Genomic DNA, 17,524 nt, shown 5'->3' with positions numbered 1-17,524 from the left:
CTGGGGGTGTAAGTCAGTGTGAAGGCCCTGGGTTTAATCTCCAGTGAGAGAGGGAGAGAGGAGAAGAGGAAATGAGCTGGGCATGATGGGGCACGCCTGTTATCCCAGCACTTGGGAGGCTGAGGCAGGAGGATCGTCATGAGTTCGAGGCCAGCCTAGACTACATAGTGAGTCCAAGGCCAGCCTGAGCTACATAGTAAGACCCTGTCATAAAGAGAAAGGGGAGGGGGGAGGTTGTCTCCCATTTTCACCTTAGAACTCTTCAAGTAGTTTCCTCAAACCCAGATTCTGGCTTTCAGCATACTCACCCTTCGGGCCTCTCAAACGACCTGTTGTGTGTTGGTTAGTTTCTGTAGACAGTGGGCTTATGCTTGCGTGTGGGATGGTGTGGCGAGCAGGTGGGAATTTGTAAGGAAGCTAATAAAGAGTTGGGCAAAAAACTTCAATCTGAGCTTGGTTATCTCATCCTCACATGGGAGATCAGAGTACTGCCTCCACAAGGCTACTTTGAGGGTTAAATGAGATAATGTCTCTCAAAGCCCAAACTCACAGGAGCTCAGTTTTGAAGCAGATCCGTACCACAGAAAGTATATGGCTTTGTCTGCTACATGATATTTCACCTCAGGTGAGGCATTTCCCCTCTCTGGGCTTGACTTTTCTCATCTACAAAAGAGGAATGTTAAAAAAAAGGAATTTCTAAGCCAAGCATGGTGGTGTACACTTATAATCCCAGCACTGTGGGAAGCTCAGGCAAGTGGATTGCAAGTTTGAGCCCAGCCCGGCAATTTAGATCTTTTCTCAAAATCAGTATAAAAGGGCTAAAGATGTAGTTCAGAACAAAGGCCCTGGGTTTAATTCCCAGTTCTGAAAAAAAATTTTTTTAAATTTAAAAAGGGGGACATGTTAGTGTCTACCCTTACAGCTGCTATAAGAAATAGAGATAATTCACAAAAAGTGCTTAATAAAGGCCTGGCATAAGAACAATACTCAAGAAGTTTTATTTCCCATTTACCACTGAAGCTGTGTGACTCTGAGCAGACACTTAACCTCTCTGTGCTTATATTCCATGTACTGTAATGGAAATTGAAGCTATCTTGAGGAATGTCTGTGATAATTAAAGTTACTATATGTGGAGTGCTTTGAAGAGTGCCAGGCAAATAGAGAGTGCTACAAACAAGCTCACTGGTATTCTCACTAATAGCAACATCAGTATATGTATTATTACAATTATTGACAATTGGGCTCGGTGAAAGCCTTCATCTCTGTCTGCTTAAAAGAGCCACAACCTAATAGAGCCACCCATCACAGACCCTCCAAAGCTGTGTGACCATGGGCAACGTACCTCCCCTTTCTGAGCCTGCTTTTATTTCTCCACACGAGGCAGTGTCAGTGTCAATAACAGTACTTCAAGGTCCTCAGGCTGCATTAATGAGGGATGACCTCTGAGAATCTTCTAGTTCCCAGCTAAGTGAGACCTTGTCCCGACAGACATCCAGCTGGCTGCGGCACCCAGCCTTCCCTCCCACTCGCGCTCGGATTCCCTCCAGCCGGCCCGAGGGCGGGGGCAGGCAGGGGGCTGTGGCCGAACCGGCTGCCAGGCCCTATTTCTGGGGGCCAAGCGATCCCGAGGCCCTGCCAAGCTTCCCCGGGGATCGGGTTTCTGCTGACGCGGTGCCAGGCACGTCTGCTTCCAGGAACCAGCAGCCGCATTTAGCCGCGGGCCGCACATGAAAGGACTGCAGTCGGAAACGTGACGTTGTGTCAACAGGCGAGGCAGGTCAGCGCTGGGTGAGACCATCCCGGCGAGCCGGCAATCACGCCCCGTCTGAAGGCCGCCAGGTCCCAGGCCTCCGCTCTGCCTCCGGCCACCTCTCCTTGGCCCTGGAGCCAGTGCTTCAGCCTCGGGCTCACACACGCCCCTTTTAAACAGAGGTCCTCTTTGTCCCCCCGCACCTCCCCGAGAGTGCACTCGGATCTTGCAGAAAATGGGCTAGAAGCAAGGTCAAGGGCACCCTGGAGGCAGGAGACAGACAGCTGCAACTCTGCGGGGCTGGAATGGGGCAGACTCCAGCAGGGGGATTCTGAGTTGACTATGTGTGGAACCCTCTGATCTTTTTTTAGTTCAGGTTGGTCCAACAATTTCCTGCTGTCCCCACTGCTATTCCTTGAGTCATGGCCTATAGAAGAGAAAGGGACATGATTTCAATCTTCAATCCCCTGCCCTGCCACTCCCAGGTTCTATCACCAGGAAAGTCTAGCTAGAAAGGTCTGGCAACTCCGGGATGGATCCAGGGGCTCAGCAGGCTGACTGGCAAGTACAAGCCCTCAGGAGCCAGCACAAGGCAGGACTTGCAGAATTTGCCATTTGCCATTTGCCTGCTCTACATAAGGGAGAAGGGCTTATGTGGAGAGGGCAGTGATATACCGCCAGGCTCCACTCCTGGTCCCCTCCGTTTTGGCTCCTTCCACAGCACCGGTGGCCTGGGACAATTGTGCCTTTTCATCTAGCAGCAGTGAGGGAGTGCTCACTCTGGCTGCTGGGCCATCAGGAGACAAGGAAGGTGACATTTGAAGCATAAAATCCTAACAAGCAGGTGGTGTCTCTGCCTGAGAATTCCCTGGGGGTGGCTTCCCTGCAGGGGATCCAAACAACCAAGAGAGTTCTGGAAGATTCAGGATGCTCTGAGCCTGACGCCAGACAGTGGCCACCAGGAAAGGGAGCATTTGACAGAAATGCTGCAAATCAAGGTGCCAGGAGAAGCAAAAATACTTGACCAGGTCATTTCCCACTTCTTTTCTCATGGAATTTTTTTTTTTTTTTTAATAAGAGCATTTGACTAAAGAACACCAATATTCATTCACACACAAACACACCCAAGGAGAGGAAGTCCAGGAAGGATATAGAAAATAATTATGGAATGTTGCCTCCAGCACTAGTTAAGACAGAACATGGCAAATCCATTGGAACTTGGTAGATTAGAAAAAGCCAGCCTACTTTGGCAAAGAAGTGTTATCCCCAGTAACAATTATTAGTGCCTAATAATCTACTCCATCTTTTCACAATATGCATATCCCTGCAGTAAGTTCCCCAGACGCTCTGCCCACGATTTATCTTGGTTTTTGTCAGCTTCTAAAGATCATGACTGATGTAGGTTGGGCGAAAACTTACTTTTTGCTTAACTCTGGGAAGAAGCATAATAAATGTAAATCCCTGGCAAGAGCTGGTTAAACGAAACCAGTATTTACCTACTAAATTAACTAAGCTTATTTTGATTGATTACAAAGCATACAAAAAGCTGAATGAAATTGCACCACGATTAACTAGTTGTTGCCTTCAGCCAAAAGCAGAGGACAGAGACAGTCACATCACCCAGAAGTTACTTTAAAAATTCAGGAGACCATCTTTCTCTTCCACAGGAAAAGGATTATTTTATTAAGTATTTTAAAACAACTATTTAACATTTACTCATAGATAAAAATATTTACAATTTCACACCTTCAGGAAGGCTCCAAAATATAAACACTGTACCTCTCCCTAGAGAAAAAAATTATTCTTCTCTTCAAAAGCAGGAATACATTCATTTTTTTTCACTTTGTAGATCAAGTAATTATACAAATAAACATCTGAAACATTTTCCTTTTTAATATATTTATATAATATATATTTAAAACAGCTTTACAAATAAAGGCAACGACTTTATACCAAAATAAAAACAGGAAAAGAGGAAGTTAAAACACGATCGGCGATCAAGCATAGTGCATTTTGAAAGCTGGTGCAGGGCTGGCTGGACGAGTCAGGGAAACAAGAACTCTGGATCAAAAATAAAACTTCTTTGAAGGAGACAGAATCCTTTTTAGCAATAAGGACACTCCATATGCTGTCAGGCAGGAGGAATTAGCCTACAGAAGTGATCCTGTGTGCCAAGGCTTGGTTAGGCCTTTGAGAAGCTAAGCTTGTTTAAAAGCTTCTGGATAGAATTTTAAACCGAGTCTCTCTGCCTGAAAGGTAGCAGTTGGTTACATAGCTTTGTGCACTTTGGGGCACTTGAGGCATCTGCATCTCTCAGACCTCATTGGTCCCCTGGACAGCATGTCCTGGTGAGACTATAAACAGGTGCCAGAGGCCCAGGGAACTCCACCCTCCTTCCCTGGCAGCTCAGCTCATACAGAGAGGCCATTTTCGGTTCCTTGGTAAGCTAATCACTAGGAAAGCCTCAGTAGGGAACTACATTCTCTTTATTCATCTGAGGCAGGGGTGGGGAGCAGACCTGAGGAAATCTCCCCAAACCACTACCGTGCCATGCCAGTGTCTGCTACCTCACCACTTTAGCAGAAAGCTTTGTCTGACTGCTCTCTCCTCGTTGTCTGGTGAGTCACGTCCACCATAAAGGGAGCAGGGTGGGGTCCTAACAGCTGGCTGGAAGCTGTGCTCTGGAAAACCATCTTTTCAAAGTACCTTTTTCTCAAAGCCACAGACCCAGCTCCCAAACTGAAGAGTGACTCACAGACTAAGACTCTGAAGCTTTTGAGAATCCAGCTGATTTGCATCAAAGGGGGCTATTCTCTGGGAAGGGCCCAGAGATCTGCTACAAGCCTCCCCAAATCTCCTGATTTCAAGCACTCCTTCGAGACTTCCATACACCAAAAGGAGCTTTAATGTCCAACACAAACACATAGGCACACACACATACACACATTTGCACGCACACAACCTGCATTTTCTCTCCGTGCCTTAGATTATCTTGCTATTCACAATCTCGCTGCACTCACAAAAACATTTGTGTTTTTGGAAGTAGGGAAGAAGGAAAGCAAAGCGGCAGGATGCCCTAAAAGAGTTTAGTCTTTGGTTTCTAAGCTTAAAGGGGGGATCTGCTTCAGAGCTTGGAGCAAGGCGGAAGAGTCGAGGGATGGATGGGCTGACAAGGGAGAAGGGAGTCTCTGGGGCATGAGCAGGGGAGCAGAGATCTTGTCTGGGTTCATGAAGCTGCTGAGGGCTGCAGCAGAGGCATTGAGGCCTGGGTACAACACCGGCACAGAGGTGGGATACCAGCACTTCTCCAGCATGGGCAGGTAGGCAGTCGCTGAAGGCGGGATCAGATAGAAGGGCAGGCAAAAGGGAGGCTGGTGTGGGTGTGGGCCCAGGAATGGGGAGCTGATCAGGTCACTGCTAGTAAAATGCCCTTCATCATCTGAGAGCTGCATTCGGCTCTTTTTGGTGGGGGGTTCTTCGGACTCCTGCTTAATTGTGCTGACCTGTTCTCCCATGGTGAACCTACGTCCATGATCACTTTTGAAATATGGCTGTTCACTTCGCAAGTCACCCTTCTCTGATTCTCCTCCATAGCCACTGTCTGTGTCCGTGTCACTGCCGCTCTGCTCCCCACTGGAGGGAGCGAAAGTCCTCTGGATGACTGGCACACAGTTTTTCCCAGGGCCTTCCGAGCCTTTGGCCAGGGAGCTGGGTTTCTCCTTAAAGTCCATCACTTTGGGGGATGGGTCTGATGGTTTCCTGGAAGTACCACCCTGCAGCAGTTCAGAGACCACACGGTGGAGGTGCATGACAAGCTGTGAAGACTTCAGGTCCCGGGTGTTCTCGTGCTTTGCCAGGTACTGAAGCACCTCCCGGGCACAGGTCTGGAACCCTGAGCAAAACATTTCTTGATTTGCTTCAACGTTTCTCCCGGACAGCTCACCTGGAGATACACAGACCCAAAGGAAGACACTTCAGATGGCCCCATGGTGTATCTGCATACCTATACTCCAAATATTGGAGTCTTCCCTTTTTGTTAAAAAACATTTGCCAATGTGCATTTTTTTTCTCGGTACCGGGGATGGAACTCAGGATCTTGTGCTTGTGAGGCAGGTGCGGCGCCACTGAGCCTAAATCCCCAGCCCCCAGTTTGCATTTCTAACTCTAAAAGTAACAACTTAAAATTGTAAAGAATAAAACATAATCTATAATTCTACTGGGGATTTTTTTTTTTTTGGTACTGGGGATTGAACTCGGGACCTTCTGCTTTCGAGGCAGGCAGCAGAACCACTGAGCTAAATCCCTGGCCCACCAGAGATTTTTTTTTTTGGTGCTAGGAATTGAACACAGGGTCTGGCACCTGCTATGTACATGCTCTACCACTGATCCTAAACCCCGGCCCCTAAATAGGATTTTTATTTATTGGTACAGGTGATTGAACTTGGGACCTTGAGCTTGCAAAGCAGGCAACAGCACCACTGAGCTAAATCCCCAGTCCCCTAAATATGATTTTTAATGAATGGCCACATAATAATATCCCATAATTAGTAGAGATGTACTACTTCTGTTCTTGTTAAATTTTTAGATTGTTCCTGACTTTTCATTGTATGTGACATAGCAATGAACATTCTGTTATGTTTATAAGCCCAAGAGGCAATTTAAAGAACATCAATCTCACCATGGCAAGATGAACAAGGTCAGGCAGTCATAAAATGAAATAAAGGAGGAACAATTATGACCTAAAGTAAGCTCATTTTCAGTGACTTATAAAAGTTGCAGCCCCCCATAAACTTTAATTAGACTAAGTCTTCTCCATGTATTCTATCCAAGATCCTCAAGAAATTAGGTTTGATCATTTTCTTATTTTTAGTGAGGAGACTGGCCGAAGTACTTGCTAGGTTTTTGTGATTCCTATCACACTGGCCTGGGAAAGGAACAAAAAGAATGGATGAGGGAGTGGGCAGAAATCTCCACAAACTGTGCAATATTATTCGGAAGGGGTGAGAGTGGAAGGTTAGAAGGTGACTCTGATTCTCTGGAAGTCAGTAGAAATAAAATGATGAAACTTCAGTGGCTTCATTAGATTGTGCAATTCACCAAGATACCTAATGGCTATTCAGGGAACCACAGGAAATGCAGGAAAAATTCCCGCTGTCATCCTGCCAAGATCGCACCCCACTGTGAGTGATAAGGAAGCAAAGAAACAGGAAAACACTGGGGACATACCCACAATATATTATTCTCTGATGAGAAAGGGCTAAGAGACCAACTGTAAAACACCCACACTGCAAATTATAGGTGCCTTGGCATTTTAAAGGAGAGTGGGGGAAATCTCCCAGAACCCAGAGACTCTGAAGCCAAAATGCCACTGAAACATTCTATCTCAATACGTATTCATGCCAGGTGGCACACAGCAGCATTCTAAATGGAAAGTCTGACCTTTTGGAAAGATAAAATGCATCTTCCCCTGTGAACGTGGTGCACAAGCAATTGGCTGCAGGAATGTTTCTCACATCCAATGTTGAGCCCAGGAGCTCTCTGTTTGCACGGAACTCTTAAGAGATGCTAGTCAGACTCAGCACTCACCAGTTTGTAAACCACTCTGCAGGGCAATGATTTTCTGTTGCTGCTGATCAATTAGGTTTGTTAGTGCTTTCACATGCTTCAAGGTAAGTTCAAGAACCACTGCTTTTTCCAAATGACCCAAAGTCTGAAATAAAAAAAGCCTTAATCAGTGGTGAGGTCACAGGTCAGGATGTTCCCACCTCTGGGACACACTTATCAGCACTATGAGAAAGGTCTGTAAGGACACACACACATGCACACACATGGAATAGTCTTTCATGGTTGGCTAAATTTAAAGTTTGCAGATCACGTTTGTTTTCTTCTTTCTCTAAAGATCATTTTAAAAAATACATATACATACATAAGGGCCGGGGATTTAGCTCAGTGGTTTCACCGCCGGCTGCACAAGCGCAAGGACCTGAGTTTGGTCCCCGGCACCAAAAAACAAAAAAAACCATATATACAATTAAGGAATAAAAAACATGTGGCTTCTATCTTTGGAGGCATTTTGGAAGCTGCAACTACCTCAGGAGAAAGCTTTGACAGATAAATTTCTCTAGCAGCCGCTGCTGACCTTAACTCTGGGGAATCCAGAGATAACATTTCTCTGCAGTGCTGTCAATCCAAGGAGGGACTTCTACTGTGTCTGGCAGCAAAGAGGCTTTCCCTAGCTTTTTTTCCTGACCTTTCAAAACTTGCAGCTCATCCAAGCTTTTTTCCTCCTCTCCAAATATATTTTTTTTCCTTTTCCCAACCAAAGGCCGCCAAGCTAGAAAGCTCTTGGCTACTGTCAAGAAAGGACAGGATGGAAAAAAAGTCACACACCAAAGTAAAAAAAGGAGGTGAGGAAGTGGGGAAATATATTCAGCAGGTTGTTTGGCTTGCTCATTTAAATCAGGAAAACTAGAGAACCCTGAAAATCATTAGAAAGGAAAGATTTAAACTCCTGAAAAGGAATACCTGCTGACGTTGGAGCCAATTTGGAGAGGTCTAAAAGGCTCTCACCTCATGTACTTGAGGCTGCCAGAAAATCCCAGGACCGGGGAAGGGTACTCCAACACCTAGCCAAACCGCCAGTTCCGATCTGGTCATCTAGTCTGCAGTTCCCCGTGGCGCCTGTAGGCGGCGACTGACACCCCACCCCCACCCGTCGCCGCCGCCCGCCCGCCCTTTGGACAGAGCAGCGGGGTTGGAGAGGGGCCAGCTTCTCACTTACAGTAAGTTTGAGATGTTCGGGTAGGAGATCCTTCAGCTGGGCGATGCACTCGTTAATCCGGTCACGTCTCTTTTTCTCGATGAGCCGGTGCGGCAATTTGTAGGTTTCCTGCAAGGCGCACGGGGAAGCGATGGGTGCCTGGGGAAGGGGATGTGAAGCTAACCCCCTTTCGGCTCCAAGGCATGAGAAAGTCGGACGAGGAAGGAGAGTTGCATCCAAAGCCACCTTCAGCCCCCTTTCCCCCAAACCTCTTAATAGTAGCACCGAGCCCACATCTTGCATCCCCCTCGCCAACCACAAAGCGAGAAAACTTTTCTTGGAAACTCAGCTCACAAGGGGCTGAGGTCCGGGGGGTCCTCAGAGGTGCGCTTACCTTACTGTCCTCGCTCCGCTTTATTCCTCGCCTCGACTTGTACACTTGGTACATGTGGGCAAAATCCATCCTGCAGGGAGAGGAGCCAGAAGGGTCGTGACTTTGCGTGCGTACTGGCTGCAGGCGCCCTATCAGGCAAGAACCCCCAGATGCGCCCAGCGCTGCTCCAACTTGAGAGCGGCACAGAACACAGGGCTAGAGTGGAGGCTTGAAGGAGCCAGAGAGTGCCAACTTACCCTGGTAGGTCTCCGTGCTCCAGCACTGGCGCTTTGGGCAGGCAGGCAGGGGGTGGTTGAGCGCTGGGGATCCGCTCCATGGCACTGCGAGCCAGGGCCACTGCGCACTCCTGTCTGCACTAGGAGAGCGTCGAGGTGACGGACTGTCCTAGAGGGGCTTCGAGGGTCTCTCTGCAGAGGTTTCCTCTGAGTCTGAGCTCCCTGAAATGCGCTGTGCTGCTGGGAACTGTGGCTTTGAGGTGTTGCTTCAGTTGGGGGCGTGCATGGCCCGGTGTCCCCGCGGCCTCTGGCTCTGCGCACAGACTGGTGGTGTGTGCTCCCTGCGCTGTCTGCGCCTTGCGAGCCAAGTGAATGAGAAGTGGGGCGGGCGGGGGTGAGGGAGGGAAGGGGGGGCCGTTAAGGCGGGGTGTGCGGGGCGGGGGGAGCCGAGGAGTAATGGAGAGGCTGCGGGCTGGGTTAAATGGGAGCGTGTGGGTGGGTTGGAGCTACGTGTTCCACCCTGTGACTCCAGGCACGTCTGGCCGCTGCCGGGGAGGGAAGGAGCGACCTGCCCGCCCTCCCCCTGCTTCATCACATGAGTCTCACGTGTTGGACAACGCTCCGGCAGCTGCGAGGGAGCCCCCACCCCCAACCTCGGCCCCCAGGTGTCTGTGGCTGCGGCCTCCTTTCCCCGAAAGAGGGGGTGGCAGCGCGGCCTGAGTCTTGCCCAGCTGGGTGGGGGGCGCGGAAGCTGGAAGGAACCGGAGAAGGGGGGGGGGGCGGATGGGGAGAGGTGGTAACGTGGGCGAACCTGCCCCAGGGAAATGAAGTAAGTTCCCGTCTCCTGGGAGGGACCGGGGGAGGACGGATCCGCCTGCGTCTGACTCAAGCCGGGAGAGGAATATCCCCTCGCTCGCTCCAGCCCAGCCCTCTTCCTCCTTCCCCGCCCAGCCCGCTCAGAGGAGCCGGCTCGCAGCGGAGAATCGCGGGCCCCCTGCCTTCCCCGTTGTTGGGGTTTCTTTCTGTCCCGGCTTCCCTGCCCCCACGGCTCTGCCCCGCGTCCAGGAATTGCCCGCCTTGGGGAGGGACCGAGGGGCGGGGCGGATGTCACCCCATGGGAAGCCGGCGGGCGGCCAAGCACCAGGGCAGCCGAGGCCGCAGCAAAGCACGCTGCGCGCACCTGACCGCGGAGGGTGTCAGCCACAGGCCCTTGCTCTCCCGGAGCTCCGCTCCCGGGCACTGCCTTCGGGCGGGTACTCCCCCCCGCCCCCGTGTCCCACTGCCTCCACCCAAGCACAGAAAAATACCGGGCTCAGTGCCCGCGTTCCCTCCCTGTTCTGCCCCCTCCGGAGCAGAGGCGTCCGGGTCGCCTCCCCTCCGGCTGGCTGCAGCGTTACACAACCGCGGCGGCGGTGCCGCCTGCCCTGCAGCAGCGTGAGGCGTGACGCTTCACGTGGCTGGGCTTGAGCCACAGCACCGCGGACTGAGAGCCCCTGCATGTAGGCCGGGGCTGGGACCCCAGGTGTCGTGCGGCCCCGACTTCTGCCACGGGTCCCCTTGGCGGCGCTACACGCTCAGCGGGAGGGCACAGAAAAGACCAGAAAGAAAAAAGTTCTATGCCTATCGTAGTGAAATCTTAGCATTCACTCAGTGGACACACATTTGTTGAGCCCCTCACTCTGGTAGGCCAGGTGTCTGTCGCTAGAGACAGTGGTGGGTCAAACACCGACCCTGCCCTTGAACTTCCAGGAACCTCTGGGAAGGACAGATTGGGCAACGAGGAAGGCAGCCCTGGAAACATATATCGGGGCCACGGGCTGGCAGAGGAAAAAAGAGGAGTTCTTGTTTTTTAAATGTAATACTAACCAGGCTTAGGTGGAGGACCAGAGGGAAGAAGTTAACCTGCTGCCCCTAGCCTGGGGCAGAAACTTTTCCTCCAGTGGCTGCAATCTCCCTTAGGCCGCCGGAGGCCCCCTTCCCCGGAAAAGTCCGGCGTCAATGATCTTCTAACTCAGGCTGGAGCAGGGAAACAGCTGAAACTCCAGTCCTGCGATGTGAGCAGCGCTGATACAGTCAGAGGAGCGAGCTAGTGGAAATTCATGACTAAAATAAGGCCTGGCTGGGGATTTCACTGACCTCTGCGCTCCCCTGCCCTGCAAGTTCGGGGAGTTGAGAGATGACTGTAAACCTTTCCCACTGAGCCTGGGTCAGTCACCCCGCTGCTGCTGACTGACCTGGCTGTGGGAAGGATTGAAAAAAATGGGGTCACAGTCACTGCTGGGACTGGGTGAGAATTCGCATCGGGTGCAGTTTAGGGATCAGTATTAACTGGCAGTGTCCTTGACGACTTGGGAATTGGGATTCACACGTTGACCAAACTAGGAGTGTATTTCCTTCAGGTTGCTTTGGAAAGCTTCCATTTCCTGTTTATGTTTCACAAGCGTCAAACCTATTAGCAAGTGTGAGAAATGCCTCCTTTTCTAACTGCTAACTGGAGTGACCTCACTTCTGACTTAGAGATCCCTCCCTCCCAGAATGTACCTTTGTTGGCTTGTTGTCAGCCATCTCTCAGGAGGGTATGAACCCATTCAGGACAGCAACAGGGACATGGGCAGCAGGACCAGAGCTGAAGCAAGGGATGGCACCCCCCACACACATACACACACCGCCATGTGCTTTCAATCTAGGTGACCTACTCCATTGTGCCACTTTAACAGTGGAAGTGTTGTTATGACTGCATCAAAACCACAGTTCCATTAGGAAATAGGCTCTGGGAGAGGAATGTCCTGTCCCACCATCCTATGTCACCTTCCGTGCCCAGACTGAGCCCAGCATTTCTGCTTCGGTGGCTCCTGACAGTATCATTCTTAAAATTCTTTAAGTGTATCACTACTTTTTACTCTTAACTTACCCTGCGGTTGTAAATAACAAAATATGCATTTCTGACGTATTTGTTCCAGCTATACTTTCAAATTTCAAGAACTATCCCCATCCTACCATATCTCGTTTTAGTCTTTATATTTAAAAAAATTTGTTATTTTCTACAATTTACTGCTATTTTCAAAAATATTTCCTTCCCAGCATTTATTTTTCCTTCCTGAATAATCTTATTTTTAATCTATCACCTTTTATAGATACTCATTTAGTATTTACTGTCTACTAGTGTTTAGACCATATACTAAAAATTTCACCTATGTTAATTTATTTACTCCTCACTACCACCTTATAAGGTTGGTATTAGTATTAGCTCAGTTCACTTAACACCTATATTTATTGAAAATCACAATGTACATGCACTGAGCTAGGTCTGAGGGGTATATAATGTATCCCCTTTGGAAAACTGATGCTGTAGAAGGATAAATAGCCTGCTGAGTTTATATAGCCTGGGATTAGATCTGGGAAAATACCCTAGGTGTATGGAACTCCAAATCTTGTGCTCTTAATCATTATACAGTACTTACAGCTGCCTAGCAGGACTCTTGGTTGTATAGTCCTCAACTCCGGGGGGAGCCCTTCACATTGTAGTCTGTGTGAGAGACCCTCTGGCTTTGTACAGTGTAGTACTGAGAAGCACTGGGTAGTCCTGCCATCCTATGACCCTCCCCTCTGTATTGTTTCTTCAAAGTATGGAGAAAACAATTTTGTACAAAATTTTCTGTACAAATTTTGTTTTGTTTCCCTTTCCAACGGGGCTCAGCATCTTGGCAGCCTGAGGTTATGTGTTGGCAAGAGTCTATACTATTACTATTTATAATGATTCCCACTTTTCTTGTGCAGGAAGTTAGACTCCACAGCCCCCTTGCAATATTCACACCTTACTTTCTGGAGATCAGTTTGAGCATGTTTGTGGAGCCTCACATTTTTTTATCACAGCTTACAGTAAGAAATAAATTTTATCGTGATTTGTGAGGTGTGTGTGTGTGCATGCACACACATATCTTAAATACATTATGCATAGGGCAGTGAAAGCTTGGTTGGGTATAGCAATAAGCCATCACTACTTTCTCACTTGTGATTCTGAATAACCATTGCTCACCTAAAAAGAATTAAACTGGGGCCAGGGATTTAGCTCAGTGGTTCCAGTGCCTGCCTCGAAAGCTCAAGGTCCCGAGTTCGATCTCCAGTACCAAAAAAGAAAAAGAAACTGCTTAGGAAGAAGTAAGTCCAATACATTCCAGACAAAAATCTCACATAACAGTGCTTCCCTCTTCATTTATATATTCTGATATATATATTTTTTGTATTCTGATATTTTCTTGTCTACGTTAGTTTCTTTTGTTAGAAGAAAAATATTGACTTACTAAAGTTGATTTCACAAACCACTAATAGACTGATTTACAGTTTAAAAATGTGATTTATGATAGTGTTGTCTTTTGGCCTTGGCCCTACCAGAAAGAGATTAGTAGTTTCTGCACACTTGAAGATCTTTCAAACCAAATATAAAAATGTTAAGTAAGACTGCATCTCCTGATTAGATTCAAAGGCATAGATGTCTGTGTCCAGGAGACCATCTGTTAGTTCCTAGCCTTTGTTCTTTATATACAGTCTCCCTGCTCATTCTCTGCATTTAAAACAACAACAACTGCATGTAATTGTTTTATGAGATAAACGTATAATAAAATACACAGACCATAAATGTTTGGTTCATGAATTTAGAAAAATGTGTACATCTACAGAGTCACTACTTGTTATGGTTTAGATCTTAAGTGTCCCCCAAAGGCTTGTGCTAAATGCTTGGTCACCAGCCCCAGGCACACACTGTTGGGAGGCAGTGGGACCTTTGAGAATCTGGGTTTGCCAGGGATGAGAGGGTAGAAGGGTGGCAATTGCCAGTAAATCCTAGAACTTGAGAGGCTGAGGCAGGAGGATCACCATTCATTTGAGGCCAGCTTGAGGTACATAGTGAGTTGAAATCCTGTCTCAAAAAACCCACAACCCCCAAAAAAGAAAAAAAGAAGCTGGGCCTAGTGAAAGGAAGGGAGGTCATTGGAGGGGTGTTCTTGAAGTGGGTATAGGGACCCCAGTCCTCTCTCTCTCTGGTTCCTGGCTGGCAGGAGGTGAGCGGCTTTGGTCCACCTTGCCCTCCTTGCCATACTGTTTGCTTCACTGCAGGCCCCCAAAATGGAGCCAGCTGACTACGGCTTGAAATCTCTGATGCTGTGATCCAAAATAAGTCTTCCTTTTCAGCTGTTTATCTCAGGTATTTTGTCACAGTGATGGAAAGTGGCTAACATGCTATTCAAAACAAAGTACAGGACATTTTCTATAACTCCAGAAAGTTTCTTCATGTTCCGTGCCAGTCATTTTTCACATCCTCACAATCATTTTCTGATTTTTATCACTATAGATTAATTTTACTTGTTATTGGGATTCATATAAATGAATGTACTTTTTTTTTTTTTTTTTTGAGATGGGCTCTCCCTATGTAGTTCAGGCTGGCCTTGAACTCACTATGTAACCCCGTTGGTTCTGAACTCGTTTTGTTCCTCCTCCCTCAGCCTCCCAAATGCTGATATTACAGGCATATGCCACCATGCTCAGCCAATGAATGTACTCTTGAGTAAAATTTTTATTGCTTAACATGTTTTTGAGATTCTGCACATTGTTGGAGATGTCAGGCGTTCATTCTTTTATTACTGAGTATATTTCATTGTACACATTTAACACAATTTGTTTATCTTGTTTCTTGTGGATGCATATTTGGTTTACTTTGGGATGATTATGAATGAGGCTGTTATTAATATTCCTGTATGAGTTTTTGTAAATGTGCATTCTCATTTCTCTTGGATAAACATCAGGAGCGGAATTCTTAGGTCATACGTTAAATGTATGTTTAAGGTTCCTTTTTTTGGTCTTTTCTGGTACCCGGGATTGAATTTAGGACCTTGTGCTTGCCAGGCATATTCGGCGCTGCTGAGCTACATCCCCAGCTCAATGTATGTTTAACTTTATTCCACTTTTCCTAACAGATACCCAAAGAAGTGTTATCATTTTATAATACTACCAACAATATGTATGAAATTTCCAGTTGTTCCACATCCTCACCAACATTTAGGTCTAAACAGGTTTTTATACTTTATTTTAGCTATTCTACATGACTGTAATGAAATTATATCTTATTGTAGTTTTAATTTGCATTTTTCTTGAAATTAATGGAGTTGAACACTTTTTCATCCCTTTATTGGCCATTAGTATATTTTCCTTTGTGAAGTATTTGTCTAAATCTTTTGTTCAGTTTTTAACTTGGATTATTCCCTTTAAAAAATGTTGTATGTAGAAAAATAATTCAGTTTTTCATATTGACCTTGTATCCTCAACTTGACATTTTATCATTGATTTGGTAGTGTTCCTTTTCTTTTTTAATTTGAGACAAGATTTCATCATATACTCCAAGTGGTCCTTGAACTTTCTGTTGTAGTCCAGGCTGGCCTTGAACTGATGATCCTCTTACCTCTGCCTCCTGAGTGGTGGGATTACAGGTGTGTAACACCACATCCAGCTGTAGTATTCCTAATGTATTCTAACTACAAATTATTTATGAGAAACATGATTTTATGAGCCAGGCAGTGTAGCATATATCTGTAGTTCCAGCTACTAGGGAGCCTGAGGCAGGATAGCTTGAGACTACATGTTTAAAGCCAGCCTGGGCAACATACCTGTTTAATATATATGTATGTGTGTGTGTATATATATATATATATATATATTTAATGCTATCTTATAATAAAAATTTTAATTTGTCAGTTATAGTTTGTATGTATGAAAGTATATATATTTTTAAAAAATCATGACTGAAGTCATAAATAAATTCTCATTTTTCCTGAGTTTGATCCCCAGTACTGAAAACATAAAATTCTCATTTGTTTTACTAGAAGCTTTATAGATATTCTTTTTTTGTTTGCTTGTTTTTGATAGTACTGGAGATTGAACCCAGGGCCTTTGCACTGAACTACATCCTCAGCCCTTTTTAATTTTTAAACAGAATCATACTAAGTTGTACAGGCTGGGCTCCAACTTGTAATCTTCTTTCCTCAGCATCCCAGAGTGCTGGAATTACAGATGTGCACTGTCACACCTGGCTAGATATTATTGTATTTAGGTCTGTGACCTAGCTCAGAGTATTTCTGTTTTTTTACTTATTTGGGTTTTTTTACTAATTTTTTACTTATTTGGCTTACTTTGATTATATTACATTTGAAAAATCATTCCATTTTCCTCCTATTTTTATTTTTTCTCCTGTTTTTAGATATATATTTTTCATGATGCATTTCTTAGTAGCTGTTTAGTAGTTCTAACTTTATATGCATGCCCTTATTAATGCACAGATTTATGGGCCATATCCCTAGAGCTGTTTATTCAGTAGATCTGGGATAGAGTTAAATTTTTGCAATTTTACTTAGCTCTTTTCACATGATGTTTGTGATATATATCTTTGCTTTGTTAAACGCCATTGTAGAAATGATATGCTGGTTACTTTTTATTGTTTGTTTTTATTACTGGAGATTGACCCAGGGCCTTGCACATGCTAGATAAGCACTTTACCATTGAGCTAAACCCCCAGCCCAATACTCTGCATATTTAAGTTATCACTGTCTACTTTCAAACAATATACTAAAAATGTTGTTATACAACGTTACGGTTGTCTAAGAACCTCACAGCAGCATCATTCTATTTTGTTCCCCTCCACTTTTTGTGCTTTTATCTAACATTTTACTTTTTACTTCTATATATGTTATAAATCTCATAATATATTTGAGGTTTTGCTTTGAACAGTCAATAATCTTGTAAAAAAATATATATTCTGATATGCAGAAAGATATATGTGAAAGGTGTTTAACATTTACTCATCTATTTACCTTTCTGGGATTCTTGACTTCTTCCTTCAGATCTGGGTTTCTTTCTGGTAAGCTGTCTGTTCATTCTGAAAAAATTATGTTAGGTTTTCCTGAAGTGTAAATCTTCTGGGGATGAATTCTCCTAACATTTGTCTGACTGAAAAATGTCTTTATTTCTTCTTTATTTTTATGATTTTTTTTTTTTTTTTGGCAGTACTGCAGATTTAACCCAGGGTCTCATGTATGTTAGGTCAGTGCTTTACCACTGAGTTTCATCTCCAGTTCTCACCTTCATTTTTGAAGGGTATTTTTATTGGGTATAAAATTTAAGTTGATTGTATTTTTCTTTCTTTTTTGAGAGGTGGAGTTTAAGACAGAGTCACACAGTGTAGTCCAGCTGGCCTCAAACTCATGGCAATCCTCCTGCCTCAGCCTTCCAAGTGCTGGGATTACAGGTGTGTGCCATTACACACTTCTGACACCATTTTTCTTTTAGCACATTGCAGATGTTCCATTGTCTCTTGGTCTTCATTATTCAAGTGAGAGATCATCTGTTATTTGTATCATTCT

At 45.8% G+C, this 17,524-nt stretch overlaps 2 protein-coding genes across 6 annotated transcripts in view; one reads left to right on the top strand and one right to left on the bottom strand.

Moving 5' to 3' along the window:
- Positions 1 to 3,403: 3,403 nt before the first annotated feature.
- Positions 3,404 to 10,175, bottom strand: Bhlhe40 (basic helix-loop-helix family member e40). 2 transcript variants are annotated; one of them, XM_004854239.3, is made up of 5 exons: positions 9,141 to 10,175; positions 8,905 to 8,974; positions 8,532 to 8,639; positions 7,337 to 7,460; positions 3,404 to 5,693 (listed from the first exon to the last, which is right to left on the bottom strand). In XM_004854239.3, exons 1-5 carry the CDS (start codon positions 9,218 to 9,220, stop codon positions 4,837 to 4,839), a joined length of 1,239 nt encoding a protein of 412 aa, XP_004854296.1. In that variant the 5' UTR covers positions 9,221 to 10,175; the 3' UTR covers positions 3,404 to 4,836. The 2 variants fall into 2 exon arrangements, with proteins under 2 accessions (XP_004854296.1, XP_087037481.1); XM_087181355.1 differs by having other exon boundaries at positions 8,532 to 8,669; positions 9,141 to 9,455.
- The window catches only part of LOC106010150 (uncharacterized), a 270,531-nt gene continuing 261,974 nt past the window's right edge, over positions 8,968 to 17,524 (top strand). For all 4 annotated transcript variants that reach the window (XM_087181362.1, XM_087181358.1, XM_087181361.1 and 1 more), the window contains exon 1: positions 8,968 to 9,144. The gene's annotated coding sequence lies outside the window, so the exon portion shown is untranslated. The remainder of the gene's footprint in view (positions 9,145 to 17,524) is intronic.

Source organism: Heterocephalus glaber, unplaced genomic scaffold (genome assembly GCF_053883595.1).
Source record: "Heterocephalus glaber isolate CG9 unplaced genomic scaffold, H.glaber_assembly_v1.0 deba00001472, whole genome shotgun sequence".
Classification (NCBI taxonomy): Eukaryota; Metazoa; Chordata; class Mammalia; order Rodentia; family Bathyergidae; genus Heterocephalus; species Heterocephalus glaber.
Note: the sequence above shows the minus strand (reverse complement) of the source record. Positions and strands in the feature narration are given on the sequence as shown.